This window comes from Nymphalis io, chromosome 20 (assembly GCF_905147045.1).
Source record: "Nymphalis io chromosome 20, ilAglIoxx1.1, whole genome shotgun sequence".
NCBI lineage: Eukaryota > Metazoa > Arthropoda > Insecta > Lepidoptera > Nymphalidae > Nymphalis > Nymphalis io.
This window is the reverse complement of record NC_065907.1, coordinates 3,685,337-3,705,346: the sequence shown is the minus strand read 5'-3', so window position 1 is coordinate 3,705,346 and position 20,010 is coordinate 3,685,337. Positions and strand designations below refer to the sequence as shown.

General features: G+C 32.5%; 1 protein-coding gene across 11 annotated transcripts in view; it reads left to right on the top strand.

The window, feature by feature from the left end:
- The window catches only part of LOC126776558 (trithorax group protein osa), a 94,096-nt gene that overhangs the window by 13,925 nt on the left and 60,161 nt on the right, over window positions 1-20,010 (top strand). For all 11 annotated transcript variants that reach the window (XM_050499168.1, XM_050499167.1, XM_050499163.1 and 8 more), the window contains exon 2: window positions 6,882-7,046. In XM_050499168.1, coding sequence (XP_050355125.1) covers window positions 6,882-7,046 — 165 coding nt within the window. The remainder of the gene's footprint in view (window positions 1-6,881; window positions 7,047-20,010) is intronic.

The window sequence follows — 20,010 nt, the reverse complement described above, 5'->3', positions numbered from 1 at the left end:
ACCAAATTTTGAAAGGTTATTTACAAAATTCGTATGTCATTTAAACATGCAAATATAATTGAACAGGTATTACTTAACACTTTTCTTTTTATAAATTCGGTTCAGGCCTCCTGATGGAAGTGATCACTACCGCCTTCTTTTGGCAATGACTCTGTAAGAGATAGTAACTATTACTTACAACGCCAATGAGCCACCTTGGGAACTAAGAGGTCCTTTGTTACACTAGCTCAATCACTCTTCCAACTGGAACACAACAAAACTAAATATTGCCGTTTGGCGTTATGTGATAAATACCCAGATGGACTTGCACAAAGCCTTTTCCCAAGTCAATATGTAATATGTTTAAACTGGTTTTGAATTTAAAGCGAATATGATAATTACTTTTTAATATCATGTATTCTCTCAGTTGCAAACGTTACACTGCGGTTTGTTACTTTAACAGAAATACATTTAAAAATAAATGTTTTTTATGTTTGTATTAATAGTAATTAATGTGCACCAATTAATTAGTATAGATTTATGGACAGGTCGTGTTACAGATATTATATGTTATGTATAGTTGTTTAGGTTATTAATGACATAATAGTGACGCGAGTGACGCGGCCGCGCCCGTTTGGAATCCGGTCACATTCCTAACGGTTTGCTTCGCACTTGCACTCGTGTTTGATGCAATGCAGTTGCTGCCGCCACGGAATATTATATCTAATTAAATATGCCCGCCTCATACTTACTTACTCCATTCATTTACAGTTATACTTGAGTAAAGGACGAAATGTTTATTTGAATGAAGCTATGAATGGTTTCGATTTTGTGTTATAAATTTCATTTCATTGAAATAATTAAGCAAATTATCTTGTCCTAAATACGTAATAACTAATATGATAAAGCGGTAAGCTTCTGTTTGTCAAGGTTGTGACTTAAACACTACACCCCTATAGTAGAATAGGATTGTAATTATTTTTTTTTTGAAAAAAAATTCTTAAAATATGTAAACTTATTGATTGTCATAAAATCAACCACCGGTTCGGAAATAAACACCTCAGATCTGAGAAGAACCGGCGAAAAAAACTCCGCGGGTTTTTTTTTATATATTGTCCTTCCATTATAAGTAATATACAACAATAGCCGAATAATATATATATTTTTAATTTGAAATAGCCTGGAGGCGATCGTTTCAATCCCAAGTTGTGCAACCATTTAAAAAGTCATTGGTTGTTTAATATCCTTTAGCACACTAACGGTCCTTAATGATTATTTTAAATTTAACAATTGAATATTTTTGAACGTTTTCTGGGATCCTGTTGTAAAAGCGTATACATTGTTCCATAAAAGACTTACTAAACCTGTGTAATCTGGTAATAGTGGTTGTAAGTTTATACTTCTACCTGGTGTTAACATGTATGTACATCACTATTTCTGGGAAAATCTTTTATGTTTTTGCGTACATACATAACATTATCAAATATATATTGAGAAGCGACAGTCATTATTTTAATTTCTTTAAATTTACATCTTAGTGAATCTTTTGGGCCCAGGTTATAAATTGCACGAATAGGCCTCTTCTGTAGAAAAAAATCGTATTAATATCAGCTGCATTACAATCAACAGCCAATCGTTGTCCACTGCTGAACATAGGCCTCTCCCAAGGTGCGCCAAAGCTCCCTGTCCTCCGCCTTCCGCATCCAGTTGGTGCCCGCCACCTTCATAAGGTCGTCGGTCCACCTGGCTGGAGGGCGCCCTACGCTGCGCTTGCCGATTCGCGGTCTCCACTCTAGGACTCGTCTGCTCCAACGGCCATCGGTCCTACGACATACGTGACCAGCCCACTGCCACTTCAGCCTGCTAATTTTGCAAGCTATGTCGGTGACTCCGGTTCTTTTCCGGATAATCTCATTTCTGATCTTATCCTTCAAAGATACTCCGATCATAGCTCGCTCCATAGCACGCTGAGCGACTTTGAATTTGTGGACTAGTCCCGCAGTTAGTGTCCACGTTTCGGCACCGTATGTCATGGCAGGTAAGACGCATTGGTTGAAGACTTTCGTCTTCAAACATTGCGGTATAGACGACTTGAGGACTTGACGAAGGTTGCCAAATGCTGCCCATCCCAAGCGAATTCTTCGATCGGCTTCCTTCTCGAAGTTGTTCCTACCGACTTGTATTATCTGTCCTAGGTAGGTATATTCACTAACAACTTCGAGAGGTTTCCCCTCGACGTATATCGGTCCCGGCACGACATGCCTATTGAACATGACCTTGGTCTTGTCCAAGTTCATACCGAGACCGACACACCGGGAAGACTCGCCTAGGCTACGCAGCATTTCGGTGAGTTGTTCCAGCGACTCTGCTATGATGACGATATCGTCGGCAAATCGAAGGTGTGAGATGTACTCGCCGTTTACATTGACTCCATACCTAGTCCAATCCAGCGTTTTGAAAACGTCTTCCAACGCGTTGGTGAACAGTTTCGGGGATATTAGCTGCATTACCCTAGAGTAGAATGCCATAAGACATTATACTCTAGAAATAACTAAAATACACTAGGCGTGCCGTAACTACATCAGCCAACATTCTAATTTTTTTTACCGCGAAAGCTGCAGAACTGATCTATTTGCCAATTCATTAATATGAGGGCATTGAAGCTTAGAATCCATGGTGATACCAAGAAATTCTTTTGCTTCTACAGCATCTAAAGCTTCCTCATTTAAAAATGATGCAAATGCCTGATGCAAATTCTTCTAAGGAATACTTTTGCTCGATTCTGCTTGTATTTTTGTCACATTACGGTAAAGGGATTCGATAATAAAAACCCTTAAGTATCCTTAAGTGATAAATATACCAGTAGTACGTTACATAATGTGGGTAATGAGATTGGGTAACTTGTAAAAATCATGTAGAAATCTTTTTTAATATGTTGTATCCATATGTCATAATGAAAGGTTTAATATAAAGATTTACTTAATGGACGCTTAAAATAAAATATTTACGATCTGTTTAAAAAAGCAACGTAATCGAGTGATACAATTTAATAATATAGACTTAAACCGAATACGATTATTGATTTACATAATTGCTTAATTACGACCTTTAATGGAAAAAAGTAGCTCGTTTACTATTTAATATTATTGACTTACACGGAATATATATTTTTTAATTGTATTGAAACTAATTGGTTATAGATCAGATTATATATTAAATATAAATTGTACAAGAAAACAATACAAAACATTCCATTTTGCCACATTGTTTTATACCCATATTTTCGAAATAATAAAATACAAGCAAATGATACGATCAGTTCCTATCAAACCCAGCTTATCTATTTGCCCTTACTGTAATACTGTATTTTACCTCACGTTCGGTGTAAGTGTTTCATGTTTTTATTCAAATAGGTATTTAATACCTCTAAAAAGATATTTAAAAATACCTCTTGGAATTGAAATAATTTGAATAATTAAAATAGCTCCAGATATATGAAAACATACACAGACAATATTTAAAATAAATATGTTAGTCATAAGGATAGATACAGTGTAACACTAAAGTTATCATTTATTTTTCATAAAAATAACAAAGGTAACAATGACTCATCAATTGAAGTTAGATATATGCCTTGCAGATATTTTGGAATTCTTACAAATCGCAGATATAAACTTTTCAAATGAATGTTTTTCGGTAGATTTCAGATTAGCAATCAAAGGAGTAGTTTTGGTGTGAATTCGATGAAAAAACGAACAATACTCCTTTATAATATAAGTACAATTTGTAACTATTGTCAACTTAAATAATGTTCATGTCATTTCTTGTTAAAATATTCGAGTGAGTTAAATTTTAAGTTATAATATACATAAAAAAAGAAATTACCTTATACTAGATTGTATAAGGTAATTTCTTTAAGATGAGGTCGCAAAGATTGAACTTTGTAATTAAATTGTTACAAGAATTATGATCAAATTACGCAAGTATAATGTTGTAACAATTCTTATCGTAATATTCATAATGTATGCCAAAGTGAATAATTTAATTATTTATAAAAATCCCTTATCGTATCTATTGTTTATGTAAACATAATACGCTTTAGTATCAACGGATGCACGTGTTTTAAATAAACTATTAATCGTCAATGTACGAAACTTTATACAAACCATATGTGGTTTTTGAACGAAGTAATCATCGTCTTATATAAATTTGTATATTTTACAAATGAAAATAGGTCAAACATGTTAGAAAAAATATTAAGCATATACGTAATGGTCATTGAATTATGTAAATACCATTAAATATTATTTTTATGTATTTTACATTATACGTATAACATGTTACGACTTTTTGTTCTCATTCTAAAGAGAAACACCCCACCGGTCTCAAAACCTTACAAAAATCCTCCCTCGCATTAAATGAACTTTTATGAGACTTGAAGAGGCCTCGGCTGTGAGGCAATAGGTCACTGCGACGTCGGACCTATTTTAACCTAAGATTATGATCTTGGGATTTAAGGCGAATTTTCCCTACATTTAATGTTTATATATATTGTGTACAAATTATTTACTTGGAATAAATAATGTTCATAATATAGGTCGATTTAATCGTATAACGTTGAACCAATTGCATTGTTCTCATTCGTATAATAGAGATACGTGCGTGTCGAGGCAGCATAGGTGCGTAGCGGGCGGAGGTATGCGCGGGCTGCGCACCTACCCGCGGGTCAATTACTGCATAAATCAATACGAATGTCGCCCTATGTGGTGGCTCTTTGTTCCAACAGACTGGAGATACGAGGCCCGTCTCAGTGGTTCCAGCTCTGTCCGGAAAACTCGCTGAGGTATCGCGGGGTCGAATGATTACTTATTAACGTAGGTGGAGGCTGGCTGCCGCGGGCGGGCCGCTCAGAGCTCGTCGTGCGATCGATGCAGTGTCCGCCAATAGCGCGCCGCCGCCCCTCGCCTCGCCCCGCCGCCCGCGCCTTGCGCAACCCTCGCACCACCCCTCGCGCGCCGCACCCCGACAACACACCGCCCTCATAAATCATTGAATCCGCCATAAAACACCCCAATGTTCGTAAAAATGTAAGTCTAATTGGCGGACAAACTCCTCATATCTCCTAGTCCCACTAGATCCAGAGCCTCCGGTATGAGACCGTTCTTTCGAGATGTAAAACGTTCGATCAAAGGGTACCGACCGATTCTCGGCGCTCGTTTGCCTCGGAGCGGGGCTCGTACGGAATAATTGAATTTTCATCATAGAACAAAATGAGAGCTGAAAACTGAAACGGGCGGCATTGTTGGCACAGCGAATTACTTTGGACGTCAATTATTTAGATGCGATATCTGTCTGAAAATTGATATTACAGTAAAGGCGTGTTGTTTTTATAGTTACGATGAGCCTGAAATGTGTTAGATAAAGGATTTTAGTTAAAGCGCTTCATGCTTATTGCCTTTTTATCGTTTTCAACGTTTTAGAATTGCGTTATTAAATTTTTTACAAAAGGAAATTACAGTACATACATATATCTCGTATACATATAGTATATATCTATTATATTCAAAATATATGATATATATATGAAAAAAGGAGTATATTTTCAATTCCATTTACCATTTATAAAGCAATAATAGTTGCGTTGACATATTATAATATTTTGTATCAACTTTTAGCTTTGTTTTTCGCCTATTTTATTTTAAAAGGTTTATGTTCTATCAGAGATTTCAATTAATGATATTTTAACTCCGATACAAGAATTTATTTTAAGAATGATTAGCGCATTTGTGGCAGGATTAAGTTCAGTTCAGATCCGTCCAAAATAGATTTATATAATAATTGCAAAACAAGCTAAATGTAGTTTTGTCGATATGTTTTGTTGTTATTATATTAGTTACAAATTATTTTATTTTTTTAAATAATGGACATCATGTTATTCTTATAAGCATATTTGAACAATTTATTATTTGTACTAATCGTGCACAAAATATTCTGCCAGCAAAGTATATATATATACAATTATTTCGAACTATAATTTATCTTATTGATTATTTTATTGATGATGTTTAATTTTATGATAAGTATTTATATTTGATAAACATAGAAAGATGTTTTTTTTTTAATTGAAAAATGTACTTGTATTTTGATTTTAAATGAATATTACTTTTATAATTTTTTAATGTTTTTTTCTTTAATTTTATATGACAATGATTCGGACTGAGAACTCGTTGAACAGATATTAAATAAATAAGTCTTAAATATATTTTTATTTATATATTATGTGCTAATAATAAATAGTTCTATATATTTTACTTCGAGCATTGACTATTCCGCAGGAATAGACTGAGGTTTTTTGTTAAATTTATCAATTTATATTAAGCATAAGCAAGTATTTTAATTTTATTGAAATTTAGACATGTTTAATAAAACAGGACACTGAAACTATTAAGATGATAGGTATGGTTATTGATTTAACATCTGAGTCATTTCGTATTGGGATGAATTTATATTTGAATTAGTTTTGAAATAAACCAGTTTGAATACCGAATAAAATTATTAAATATAGATTTAGGTTATTATAGATTTGAAGAAACGACAATATTGTTATCTTCTTGAATACTTTTACCACTTACTTTTCCTAGAAGATCGAGGATTCGAAGGTGCCTCTTAGTGTTAATTATAATTCTTCGCGTAGCTGATGGTGAGGGAGAAAAATATTGTTAGAAAACTTGCGTCCCGGATGAAATTTCCTACTTCGAGAAACAGGATGATATAAGCTCCAAATCTACTCTTTGAGAGAAGATAAGGCTCCTGCCCAGCTGTGGGATATTTACGGGCTATTACTTTTACTTTATTATATAAAATCAAAACTATTTTGTTAAAAATATATATTTTCTTTTCAGCCACCACGAGGGTACGGTGGTCCGCCATACGGAGCTGGCGCTCCAGGCGGCCCTCAGCAACCGCCGGGCGCATATGGTCCGCCAGGCTCGTATCCGCCACGGTACCCGCCGCCGCCGGGGCCACCGGGCGCACCCAACTCGAGACCACCGTTCTCTCCGCATCAGGTAACGTAATCAGACAAGTAACCAATGTTTTTGTGACCATCTTAATTATAAGTAAATCTTCGATTACAACGAACTGTGGTGTGTACATGAATGTGTTATGTTGAGATAATGCTATCGAAGTTAACATTAAAGTTAATATACAGAAAAACTAGTTGCCCGTTCTGACTTTGCGCGGGTGAAATAAGTTTCACCTAATGAAACACACAAAAAAATCATCAAAATCGGTCCAGCCTTTTAGGAGGAGTTCATTGACATACAAAATTTTCGTACACAAGAAATATATTTAAAGATTATATGTTAGTATATTAAATATCAAAAGATAGCTTCACATTTAACTGGCACGACAGACGTGCGAAATGACAATTCAAAGGTGCATGTGTAAGAAACGCCTTGAAAATAGTGCATTTTGTTCAAATGATATGTAGTGTACACTGTACAGCCATAAATATAACTACGTGTGAGGGATTTAAGATTTTTATGCGGTAACTTAGTTCTTTATCTAAATTACAAGTCCCTAAAGTAGGCATGCCTCAATAGAAAATATAAATTGAACAGGTATCAACTGCAACACCCGTATGCCTATTATTGAGAATACGATGACGGTATTTTTTTCTTTATTTTATGAGCTCGTTCGAATCTGAAACAGTTGTCAATGACTGCTCGTAAATTGAACAATTACATAAAAGTAAATTTTAACCTAAAGCTATGTTTTGTTAAATTACTTGATTGTTGTTTTGTCGAAATAAACTTTAGTGTCCAAACAACATTATTTTGCAAAGGGTCTTTGCCCTTTTTATTCAAATATGTACATTTACAGACACATGTATATATGTATATATTTATACATCTTGATCTTAGATTTCAATTAGTGTCGAGTATATATGTTTTTTCCTATTCGATTGTTAAGTTTAAAAATATTCTTATAATAATATAAAGAATGTCTGATTGTGAGTATCATTGCGAATATTTCAATATATGAATGTAAAATGACATTTAGAAAATACACATGTTGAATATAAGGCGTTAATAGGGCATGTTATTATTATTTATTAAGTGATTAATTTTTATTCGTAATTACAGTTATCATATAAAGTTCTTTCTTTTCATTAGAAAACGATGTTACTGAGGTGAATAATAAAAAAATCATTCTATGAAAATACATTTTGTTATTTTGTATCAAGCAATAACGTAATAAAAGGTCAATGATCTATTACGAAATGTTTCAAATTTAATTTGCATTCATTCATTCATATTAAATTCGCAGTAAAATATTAATGTACAATTTAATTAAATATTTTACTTTTTTTAAAGTTAATATCTTACTGTGAATTAAATATGACTATGTTTATATAATATATATGCTAATATAATTCATGTTATATGTCCTTATATATAGATAATGTTATGATTGTCAGATTTAAATGTCATTTATTTCGTATTCACATACCCATGGGAATCATTAGTATGAAAAATACTAGTCTTTGTCATTTTACATAGTTAATCGTTCATGTTTCATCCCAAAAAAATAAACCTCAAAAAAATACGTAATGATAACACAAAATGTACCTTCAAGTTTCTTTAAAGGTATAAAATAAAAGTCTATAAAGAACGCTCAAAATAACCTTCTTAGACGTTCGTATTACACGATTCATATTCAAGTCCGAAACTAGAGAGACTCGACCGTTTCTCAGAATCGTTGAGCCGGCGGCGCGGCGGCGTCGCAGCCTCATCCACTCACGTGAACTTAAACGCTCTATCATACTAGAGCACCCGTCGCGGCAACAACGCCCATATACCTACAGGCATAGGCTTCATCTTAGCTTGAATCTATCACGTCCGAATGACGTAAGCCGTTCTGCGAGCTAGCTGACGTAAGCTCGTTGTGCAACGAAGCCCGAGGTACGTTTTGAAGCAGGGCTGTTGGAGCGAACTCGTCTAGAAATCGGTGTTAAGAAATGAACCGACACTGCGCAAGGTCGTTTCGAAATCATACCTCGTGGGCAAATAACTAAAAGCACCAACGGTTGGTTACCTTAATACCATAGTATCATTGCTCGTTACCTGTACTTTGCATTACCGACCTTCCGCTCCTTGGAAAGAAACGTACAATTTTTGTGGTTTCGTTGCTAGATAAGTGTCGGTAGGCTAGTAATGAGTGGAAATTTTATTGCAAATCTATCTTTATGTTATGGGAATATTAACGTACCATTTTGTTTAATGATTAAAACATTTTTTATTTAAGTGGTTAGAGAAACTATAGATCGTATGGTGTTTTACTGGTCACCAAGAAAAGCATAGTTTACGTCCATTTAACATTGAGTTATTAGCTAGGATCAGGAAATAATTAATGTTAGAAAAAAAAATTTCTTTGTTCAATGAGGAAAATGTTTGAAGACGTAGACTTGCTCACGTCACACACGGGTTTGGTAGGTTTCTGTAAACACGCCAATTACAAGACAAAAAGTTATTTTAGAAGTCACTATATATATATAGTGACTTCTAAAATATATATATATAGTTAATATGAATGATGTTTCCGTAACGTAAGTTTAGATATATATAATATATATACATATACACAAATTTAATACCAAAGCAAATAAGCTCCATACCGGTACTATAAACCCTACTTGCCGAATTCGAAGAACTGTGAACCTTATGGGCTAGATTCTAGAGGCTAACTTCACGGAAAGGCACACTTTAAAAGATATATATTGAACTATTTAGGGTTTTGCTAATTCATTTTTTTAGCACTATGAGCCGCCGTGCCGCTGTGCCGTGTACCGCTTAGTATTCGATATTAAGTTACACTTGATTGCTATAGATGTTTCTTGGAAAATGGCTTTACCAAGTATGACAATGATTCTATATGGGATTCCTTTCATTTTTTTAATGTCCTAAAAACTTGGAAACTATTGTTGCTCTTTTTATTTCATACGAATCATAATCTAAACTAATGATTTCTTCAAAGCTTTATATATGAATTAATTTGTAAAACTAAGTATAACATCGTAACCCTAGATCGATGACTAAAATATATATTTCTGATTACTTCTAAAATATAATATGTTCTTGTTAAGTACTCTCGAAATTGTATAAATTTGATTAGTTTTAGCCTGTAAGCGAATAATTATTAATTCTTATGAAAACAATAAAGTTTCTTAAGCCCGAAAGCCTAATGTGCGTATCTGTAGATCATTATTTTTTTTATTTTGCTTCAATTAAACACAGGATACAAGTGATTCGAGAAACTATTTAAATAATTTTGCTGGCCTAAAACCAGTTACAGTAATCGATTCGCTCGTTTTATATAACATTTAACTAGTAACTTGACCTGTTCTCAGCCGGATTTTTCTACATAATAATTTTTTGATATAATCTATTTTATTTAGGGCGAATTTTTCATTCGCGTTTTAAGTTTTATTTGATGAATAAAATTATCATTTAGGCAATATTTCCATAAAAAAATTTGTTAAAATGTCAAACTTATCTTCACATAAAAGTTAGAGGCGATTGAAAAGTCAGTTCCGAGTATTTTATTAGAGTAACCGTTTATTAGTGTCATATATACTTTACGATTACAGTGTTGACCGGTTACCGTATACAAGATATAATTCGTTTTGTCTCCCGGATGTTAGAATTATCTATGAGGTTTAATTCAAAATCGTTCTCATGATAAAACGTTTCGTAATCGAAGTTACCGTTGGTTAGCTACCTTCGGATGGGACGGCTACGAATTGCTTATAGAAGGGTAAATGTATGGAGATGCCTGCTTAGACTGCTGTGTCTATTAAAATATAAAACGTCAACCAGATTTCATAGATACTATTCCTGAATACTATGTACTAATAATGATAAACTTTTCTAACAAGTACCTAGTTATGATTATATTTTTGTGACATATTTTTCGTTTTCAAAGTAGATACACTTTCTTCCCTGAAAAAAACTAAAAATATAGGTGATATAGTTACACTTTAAAAGCAAAACCACAACTAGTAAGAGCCGTTTCACTCAGATACACGAAATAAATTTAAATACAAAAAATGCTCATTTAATATTAACATATGTAATAGCTTTTATCCACAACACTGGTTAAGGTATTGTTAACACCAAGTGGCTCACCCACTCACTAGCTATTTTACCGTTTAACAGTAATTTCAGTATGAAGAGTTAAAGAGTAACGTAAAGTAAGTGATCTAATGTAATGAACGGTTTTCCTTCAATAATATCAATACAAATACCATGTAGGTATTTGTTTACCGCCAGATGGACGAGGTGATCTTTCGCTTACACTGAGAGTAGTGATTCTAGGATACGATTTGAAAAAATATACGTTAAATAGTGACTTATTTTAGTTATCTTTGTAAGTCATGTTTTACTTCGAGGTGTAATAGGCATGATGTCTAGTAATAAACTAACTGTTTACGCAAATAATTGCATTTTCATTTACCTATTTTGAATTTCGCTCGAAAACACCCGCAGGTGTCATGGCGCCTGCACGTGACGTCACGCCTCAATAAACGACAGTAAATGTTGTATTATGTCTATATTCAACGAAGAAAGGAAATATTTCGTGTCCTAAGGTTAAAAATGAATTCCGAAGTTGACAAATGTTGTGCGGTCGGTACCTCTGTTTAAAAATAAATTCGAATGCCAACCAGATCGAAGAACAATCTACAGAAGCAGAACGAACATATATAAGTAAGCAACGAAAGATGATGGTTCTTGAAGAATGTGAAAAGCAATTAAAAGAAAGTATGGTTACAGAACATTTTGAAAAAATTGGAAATTGAGGCAGAGATTCATAAAGATTTATTATATATTTATGATATATTTAGATTTATAGAAGTATTCGTAAATATGTAATTTCACAAATTCAATACTAGTGGAGCTAATTGAAATATTGTCTTAAAAGTTCTTAGTGGTAAAAATATTAGGGCTCTTCATATGCGAGTAATACTGTATAGCTAAAACCTATGATAACACTAAAGATAAATAAAAATGTACTTAAAAGGAAGTTTTCACATTTCGAAATTTATTTGATGAAAGAAACTCTCCTAACATCAACAAATCCTGGGCAAATTAGAGGAATTTGCCTTAACAAAACCTTGTTCCATCATTGATAGATCTTGGATGTTTTATTTTCTTCACAAAAACGCGAATAATCAACGACTCAACTAATTAAATGATGCAAAATAATTTTGAAACGCGTAAACACAACAACTGTTCAAGAGAAATGGTTATAGATACAGATGCGTGACGTCATTCGTTCTGATTGGTGTTTCAAATAAAATGGCCGATTGCAGAATTTTATACTTTTATTTTATTAAAAATCTTATTAATCTCAATGTGTATATTAAATGGGATCATTTTTTAGAATCCTTTTAAAATAGTTTCTTCTCTAAAATAATTTATTTTTTAATTATTTAATACTGTCATCATGCCTATTGTAAGGACATGTAGGTAGGTTACTTGCCTACTGCAGTAGTAAATCATTAATCTTGTAAACTAGGCAACTACTCATCGTATACATTTAAATGTAAATCAGTGTATAAAAGAGACGCATATAATCAAAATTTAAAAAAGGTGGAAACGCGTGCACCTCTGTCTTATATGTATATGTACAAAGCTTAAAGGCAATTTTAATATCATAATACTTAAAACGCCTTGACGTAGATGTAAAATACAAAGGCTCTCGATCAGTCAATCAGGCAATTCACTAGTCGATTTCTATTAGATGCGAAATCGAATCGGATAATATTAAAAGAAATTTGTAGTTTCTGTCATCTTCATTGTCAATCGTTTACTTCAATTAATTATGTATATCTAAAACCAAAAGCATCGCGAGTTTTGTCTTTGCACACTTCTTCGTCGTGACACTTTTGTCAGAGCGGTCGTGGTCGCCATGAAGTATTATGAATTATTTAATATATATATAAGATATAATTTGTATTGAATTGGTTAGGTAGGATAAATTAAATTACATACATAATATTTATAAATACCCAATGCAAGCATCTAAAGCTCACACTTGTTTACTTATTTTACGTTAACGATGCATCATTATAACTTTGTTTATATAACGATACATATTAATTTTATAGTTGTATTTCAAAACATTATACTTTATACGGCGCTTTAATTATTTATTTTTTTAAAACTCATATAAATTAACCTATAACAACTAATATCTATTAGTATTTATTATTTGAAATAAGATTTTATATTAGTTACGTTTTCAATTCGTCAGCGTAGTGATAAATGTTGAAGATACACACACACACACATACACACACAAGACGCACTAACTCGAGCTCTGGGAGCGATCTAAACTGTATTAATGTAAATTATTTCATGATTATATAATGTTTCATAATATATGAAATATTAACCATTTAAGAAGATTTATCATATTTATTATAGTAACGTACAAAACGTTATTAATTTTAAAGTCTTCCTGGCTTTAAACATTTTTGATATTTTTTTGTTTATGTAAATATTTCCAAGCGTACAGTTACGCAAAGTTTTTAAAGAAAACTTGAGATAAATATTAATTGGAATAAACTTTGTATAACTTATAAAAAAAATCTTAAATGTTTGTTATTTAATTTGTTTCATTTGTTGTGACGTATTCGTTTTGTGACGTAGTAAATGTAATTTAAAATAGCACTTATTTTAAAAACGATTTTAATTATGTAATCTATGTTTTTCATTTAAGCATCTAATATCTTGCTGTCAATGTTTGAGTCAGTATATGTGTATATAATTCGAATATATTTCGACTAATAATTAAAAAAGGATATAAAATCAACTTCATATCATTCGGTAACAGCATAGTATATCAGACGTAAAATATGTAGCAAATATTGGATATTTAGTTGTTAGTTCGCTAAACGTTGAATGTTTGCTGTACGCATCAACAAGTAAGTGCTGTTCACGTTTAATCTTAAGACGTAGATGCGGCGGTAGTTTGTAGTATCTAGAGAGCGGGTATCGCGGGCTTGGGATCCGGGTCGCATCCGAGTGCAATGAATGCGACGACGGTTTCAAGGGCGCGCCTCAGGTGATGACGTACGATACGCGCACCCCACAACCGCCCACCGCACCCGCGGGTGTTCCGGCACCCACCTAATAATGCACGTCTGCGCCCTGTCTGCCGCGTCCGAACCCGTTGCAACCTTGAGTACTCTCTGGGACAACCCCCTCTTGCCTTGTACCCTTAAACAGCACTAATTTGTCTTCTTAAAGTAACATAACACAACAAAACTAAAAGCCAAGATCGTCGGTGTTCCATTGAAATACTTAAAATTTAGTTCTTATTATCGACAGTAATCGTATTACGATGTTTACAATGACTTAAATGATGTACTAATAACATTCTAGGCGATTATCGTTATGCGTGTTCGTTTCTACGAATTAGTAAGATATGAAGTTAATAACCTTCTAATTATCATAATAATAGTGGCGTTGAATAGGCAGGGTGGCGGCCCCGTCAGCTGAGTGAAAATGAAAGTAAACAGAACTCGGTCAAAGGGTTTGTACTCACCTACCCGCAATATTTATGTGGGTACGGGGGAGACTACTCACACCCGATTCAGTCACCCTCCTTTGATGGATTGGTTGGCGACCGGCGCGGATGGTTCGACTGAAACGCAGCCAAACTCCACGACCAAACGTCAGTCCCGATTTCCTGCTGCCTTATAGCGACAAACTTTTACCCCCGAATTATTATTCAGTGAAAGTTCTTGGAATACTTTGTGTTTTGTTTTGGCCACAGCCAACCTCCACCCCATCCACCCCTCCTCCTTTAGAGCTATTCCGGTGACACGATTGTTAGTAAGACTCGTAAAGGTTCAATCCGCAGATTACTTTGCGACATAACATTTTATTGTGTTCCTACAAGTGTGTGTGATATCAGACAAGTAATAAACATTATACCTTGTAAGCATTTAGTAATAAAAAAAAAATATTACATCAATAGTTAATATCGATAAGTAATGACTAGGTCTCAGTTTTACTGACGAATGAGACGTTGAGTATCAAATAACATAGCAAAGGCCCCTCAGGCGGCCCTTCAAGTTATAACACTCGATCCTCTTTAAGCTGATTAAAACATTGCTTCGAATTGAATTTTCAATATCTCATAATAACCTGGCAGTTTGGCGATCACCGACGATAATACTTTCATTCAAAAAATAAAAATGAAAACTAATCTCGTTTTGTAAAACTATCATTCGTCTTTATATGATATTTTTTAAATTAATACCGTTAACTATATATAGATATATATATTGAATCGAATAATTTGTTCAATATTAGTGTAATACTTATTCAGTATTACCTCGTAGATATTTTATTATTCGAGTAAAATAAAAGACCTTCGTTTATAAATAAATTTAACATTATATGAATTATTTATCAATTTATTTATTAATGAACGTAACGATAAAGTGTATGTTTCAGTTTATTGTATTATTATTATTGACAACTACGTAACGTGAGGTCACGAACTCGTAACGTTTTGTAATCAATTATCTTTGTGGAATAAGGGAAAATACAAAAAGTTAATGACTCATCTCGTCCTTGACATTGACTTGTTAATATCTGGGTGACGTTATCTGAGTCGTTGTGATTGATTATTTAATTATTTTTTTTTATTTATTATACATTTAAATATATACAATATGTTCGTTTTAAATAGGTGTGCGATCGAATGCTTAAACGAGTCTGTCATCATCATCATCATATCATCATCACATAATATTTCGAAATCGTTCCAAATATATCCCGTATTATTGCCTAACCCTATAGTGTCGCTTTTTCGCTCATTTTAAACAGATTAATTCATATTTTTAGATTCTCATACACTCATCTAGATCACGAGGTGTAAATACCAACTCGTATTCCCACACTTAAGACATACACACAATCAAACTATCTTATAAATATAAACACAGAATCGAATTTTAGCAATCGTTTAATTGGAAGTAAAAAGCAAAAATATAGCTTATATGTAGTGTCTAAAACGTCTCACACCTGGCAATTTTAACCAATAAATCACTATCCGTATAACTTCGGGGTTTTAAAATATATAGAATTTGATACGACGATAACGGTATATCAAAAGGCATAAATAACGATTGAGCGTAGTGTTTACATCCCAGAAACGTGACGCAGAAAGTAGTCGCCGAGTGAAAGCATCTAGCGATTAATGCAATAAGTCTGCGAGAACTATGTCGAGGACGACTCGACTCAGTAATAAATCTGTAATGAATGAACCGGCTTCAATTATTATGTCTTCACGGATTGTTGCTCGAGTGTGATTGGAGCGGCAAATTAATTATATATGACGATATAGGCTATGGCAAATCTATCACGGTTTGTTAATTGTTAAGAATCATATTTTAATTGAGTTATGTCTCCCTTGCTTTTATACTATTGTTAACAGCTTTAGCTGAAAAGCAAACCTATATTCAAAACTACTGCATCCTAAAATGATTTTCAACGTCATTAATTATTTATTTATATTATTAGTTTTTTAATCGACTATTTGAAGTGTCAAATGTATTTTAGTGTAATTTTCGTGAGCACCGAAAATATAATAGCCTCAATAGAGTTATCTACTTTGATGTGAAATCGAGCGTAAATATTCGTTCGATGTTGGCTATATCGAAACTTCCAAGTATTATATAAAACAGATATCTAAACGCATCAAGCACTCGGAATATCGAGGGATATGAAACAATGATCTACTCACTGGGTCCGCAGTCAATGAAGCTAGCGGTATAAGCTATGTCTATCACGTGGCTAGATGCATAGATGTTGTAATGCACTTATTCGTAAGTTAACTTTGCATAATGGATGCACGGTCAAGGCTTGCGTGCCACGTGCCCGATTGTTTCGCCCCGTGCATTGTTTGGCTCTTGGAAACTGAAGATTAAATTGATAACAGGCGTGTTTGTTGATATTCGTGTTGTGCTTGACGATAGCAATTTATTATTGGTCGTAATTATTTTGTAGAATGGTTATCATAACAATATAATATAAATATATCGTTTGTTCTAATTTACACAAATAACATAACCTCACTTACTTGAAACTATCAAAGGATTATAATGTTGTTTTTTTTTATATATGTAGCTTATTATGTTAGCGCATTAAACGCGAAAATTGACGATTTTTTCCAAGCGAACGCTGATCACACAATATTACCGTTAACATCCTTACAAATAACTTTACAAAATTTATCAGTACTTTTGAGGATATAGAGCTTGAAATTAAAAAATACTAACTAAAGTGTGTCCTACGGTAAGCGGCAAATGGACAAAACGGATAGACAGCTTGCCTTGATACTGATTGTATAATATTTGTTATCTAAAAATAACTGCATAGTCATACAACAAGACCATACCATTAATGTCTATTTTTAGGTACATGATATGTATATATTATAGAAGGTGAATTACCAGGGTGGCGGCGAAAATGACGATACGTTATATAAGAAAACACTTGTAATGCTCGTTACAACGGTTACAATACCAATGCCCGATATATTTAAACTGGCGGTATTTATACAAAAACATCTTAACCTAATTTAATACTAAATTTACAAACTTAAAAGATAATATTAAACATTGTTTATCTTAATTATTCTAATGATTATTTACGGACAAATATTATTTAATAATACAGGATTATGTAACATTAAATATTAAAGATTAATATATTACACCGGAAGTTGATAAGCAGCAGATAACCTAGCCAGATCTGTAAAATAAGATTCTAGTAGCTTAATCCTTACATTATACATAATAAAACAAAATTATTATAGCATTGATTAATCGACATAATTTGAGAAAATATAAATAAACAATAAGCACTATTTATTAATTGCGCCGGAAGCTGACAAGCAGAAGGCGCCATTAATAAATAGAATAATATATAATAAAATGTTCCAAGTATAAACAAATATGAATCAACTATTTATTTGATTATGAAATTACTAATTAAATTGTTAAACAGAAGTTTTAATCTATACTTATAAATAATCATCAAGATGTACCCGAACTAGCCGTATATGTAGGACCGGAAGTATTAATTGATAACAATATATATATGTTAAAGAATAACTGTCTGACTGACTTACATATCAACGTATTGACCAAATAACTGTGGGTAGCACCATGAAAATTAGCATGTGCTAGAGCTCTTTTACACATAAGATATATTTTATAAAATTACCCACCGATAAGGTTGGTAGTTGGAAATTGGTATTTAGCAATCCTGAATTATTATGCCAATTATGCCGCGTGTAAAGCGTTAGAAGTCCTGTATGCATACCGTTACTAGTAAAATTAACAACCATATATTGACATATATAATGTAATGTATTGGAATACTTATTTTCTTACTTAGATATTAAATATATTTTTTAGATTAATGACTTGTGACGAGAGCGCACACGTAGAAAAGTGCATACCATTACAATGGAAGTACTCATTTCAAATGAAGTTTTCCTTTTCTATTACAAAGTTGAAAAATACATATGTACGAAAGTAATTACCTGTCTGTTACGTTTTCACGGCTAATCCACGGAACCGATTTTAACGTACGTACGGTGCGAAGCAGGTTATGGCTAACTCCATGGAAGCACATGGCTATTTTTTTTACCTAACACATACATAACACGCAGGCAAAAAATAGTGTCTTAGGAATAAATTTAGCATCTTTAGATTGTTATTAATTGTCATATTTATTTTTTTCAAAAACAAAACTTAACAAAATCAATTTAAATATTGTATGAAACAAAATGGAAATTAAGGATTCTTTTTATGGTTACAATCTCCTATATAAAAGTTAATGCTTGTTTTTGTTCGTATTCTATGAAACTTTATACATTTGTTATTAGTATTTGAGTGAAGGTTACTGGCATAGTACCAACGTATCAACGTACAAAAGGTGGCGCGCGTGTTAATTAAAGAAACATTGCAAAGCATTTGGTTGAGACGTGTGGTGATGGAGACGTTTGGTGAAGGACGAGAGAAATTTCAAAAATGAAAATAAATAACTTATTTCTTAAAAGCAAAAAAAAAACCTAACACAATTTATAATATTAAGAAAAAAAATTCATTGCCTTTATTATTCATGTAACGCTAACTTATTTTAACTAGACAGCTAATTTAATAAATAACAGATTTATTTACATTAAATATACTGTACTGTCTCTGTACTGTAAATATAGATATCATTCATACAATCGTATGTGTTATATATAATATGTTATTACTAACGAGTCAGATTTATATATAACTATAATATAATTGAAGAATTTTATGTCTGCGCATAGAAAAAAAGAACAATATTTTATTTAATAGTTTAATTGTGCGGGTAATAATCATTATCATATCAAACATACCGTATTCGATTTATGAAATTAATTAAATAATACTTAATACTTTTAATGTAATAATGTAAGAGTTGTTTGAGAAAAACAATACGGATAGGTACTGTGAAAGAAACTTCATCGGTAACGTATTCACTGCTAAACTGCTATATAAATTTTGATAAAATTCTTTACAAAGATAGCCGGAACATTTATTTTATTGTATTGTATGTATTACACTCATATATATATATATATATATATATATATATATATATATATATATATATATTTATATTTATTCGAGATTTTTTAAACATAAGTTATAGGTTGAATACGATCGAACGATCGAATCTTAATGAAAAGCGATACGTAGAAAACAAAACTTATGAGACATATTTTTTTCATTATCCTAATATCGTTTATTTTAAGTACTACTGATATAATACATAGTGACTTGTCGTAGCCGTATAATTGAAGTAGCGATCAAGAACTCAATTTCTCGTTGATTTTATCGTAATCTGCATTTAATGTTATTTTTTAGCGTTAATTTAGTATACCAATTGGTATACTATATTTAAT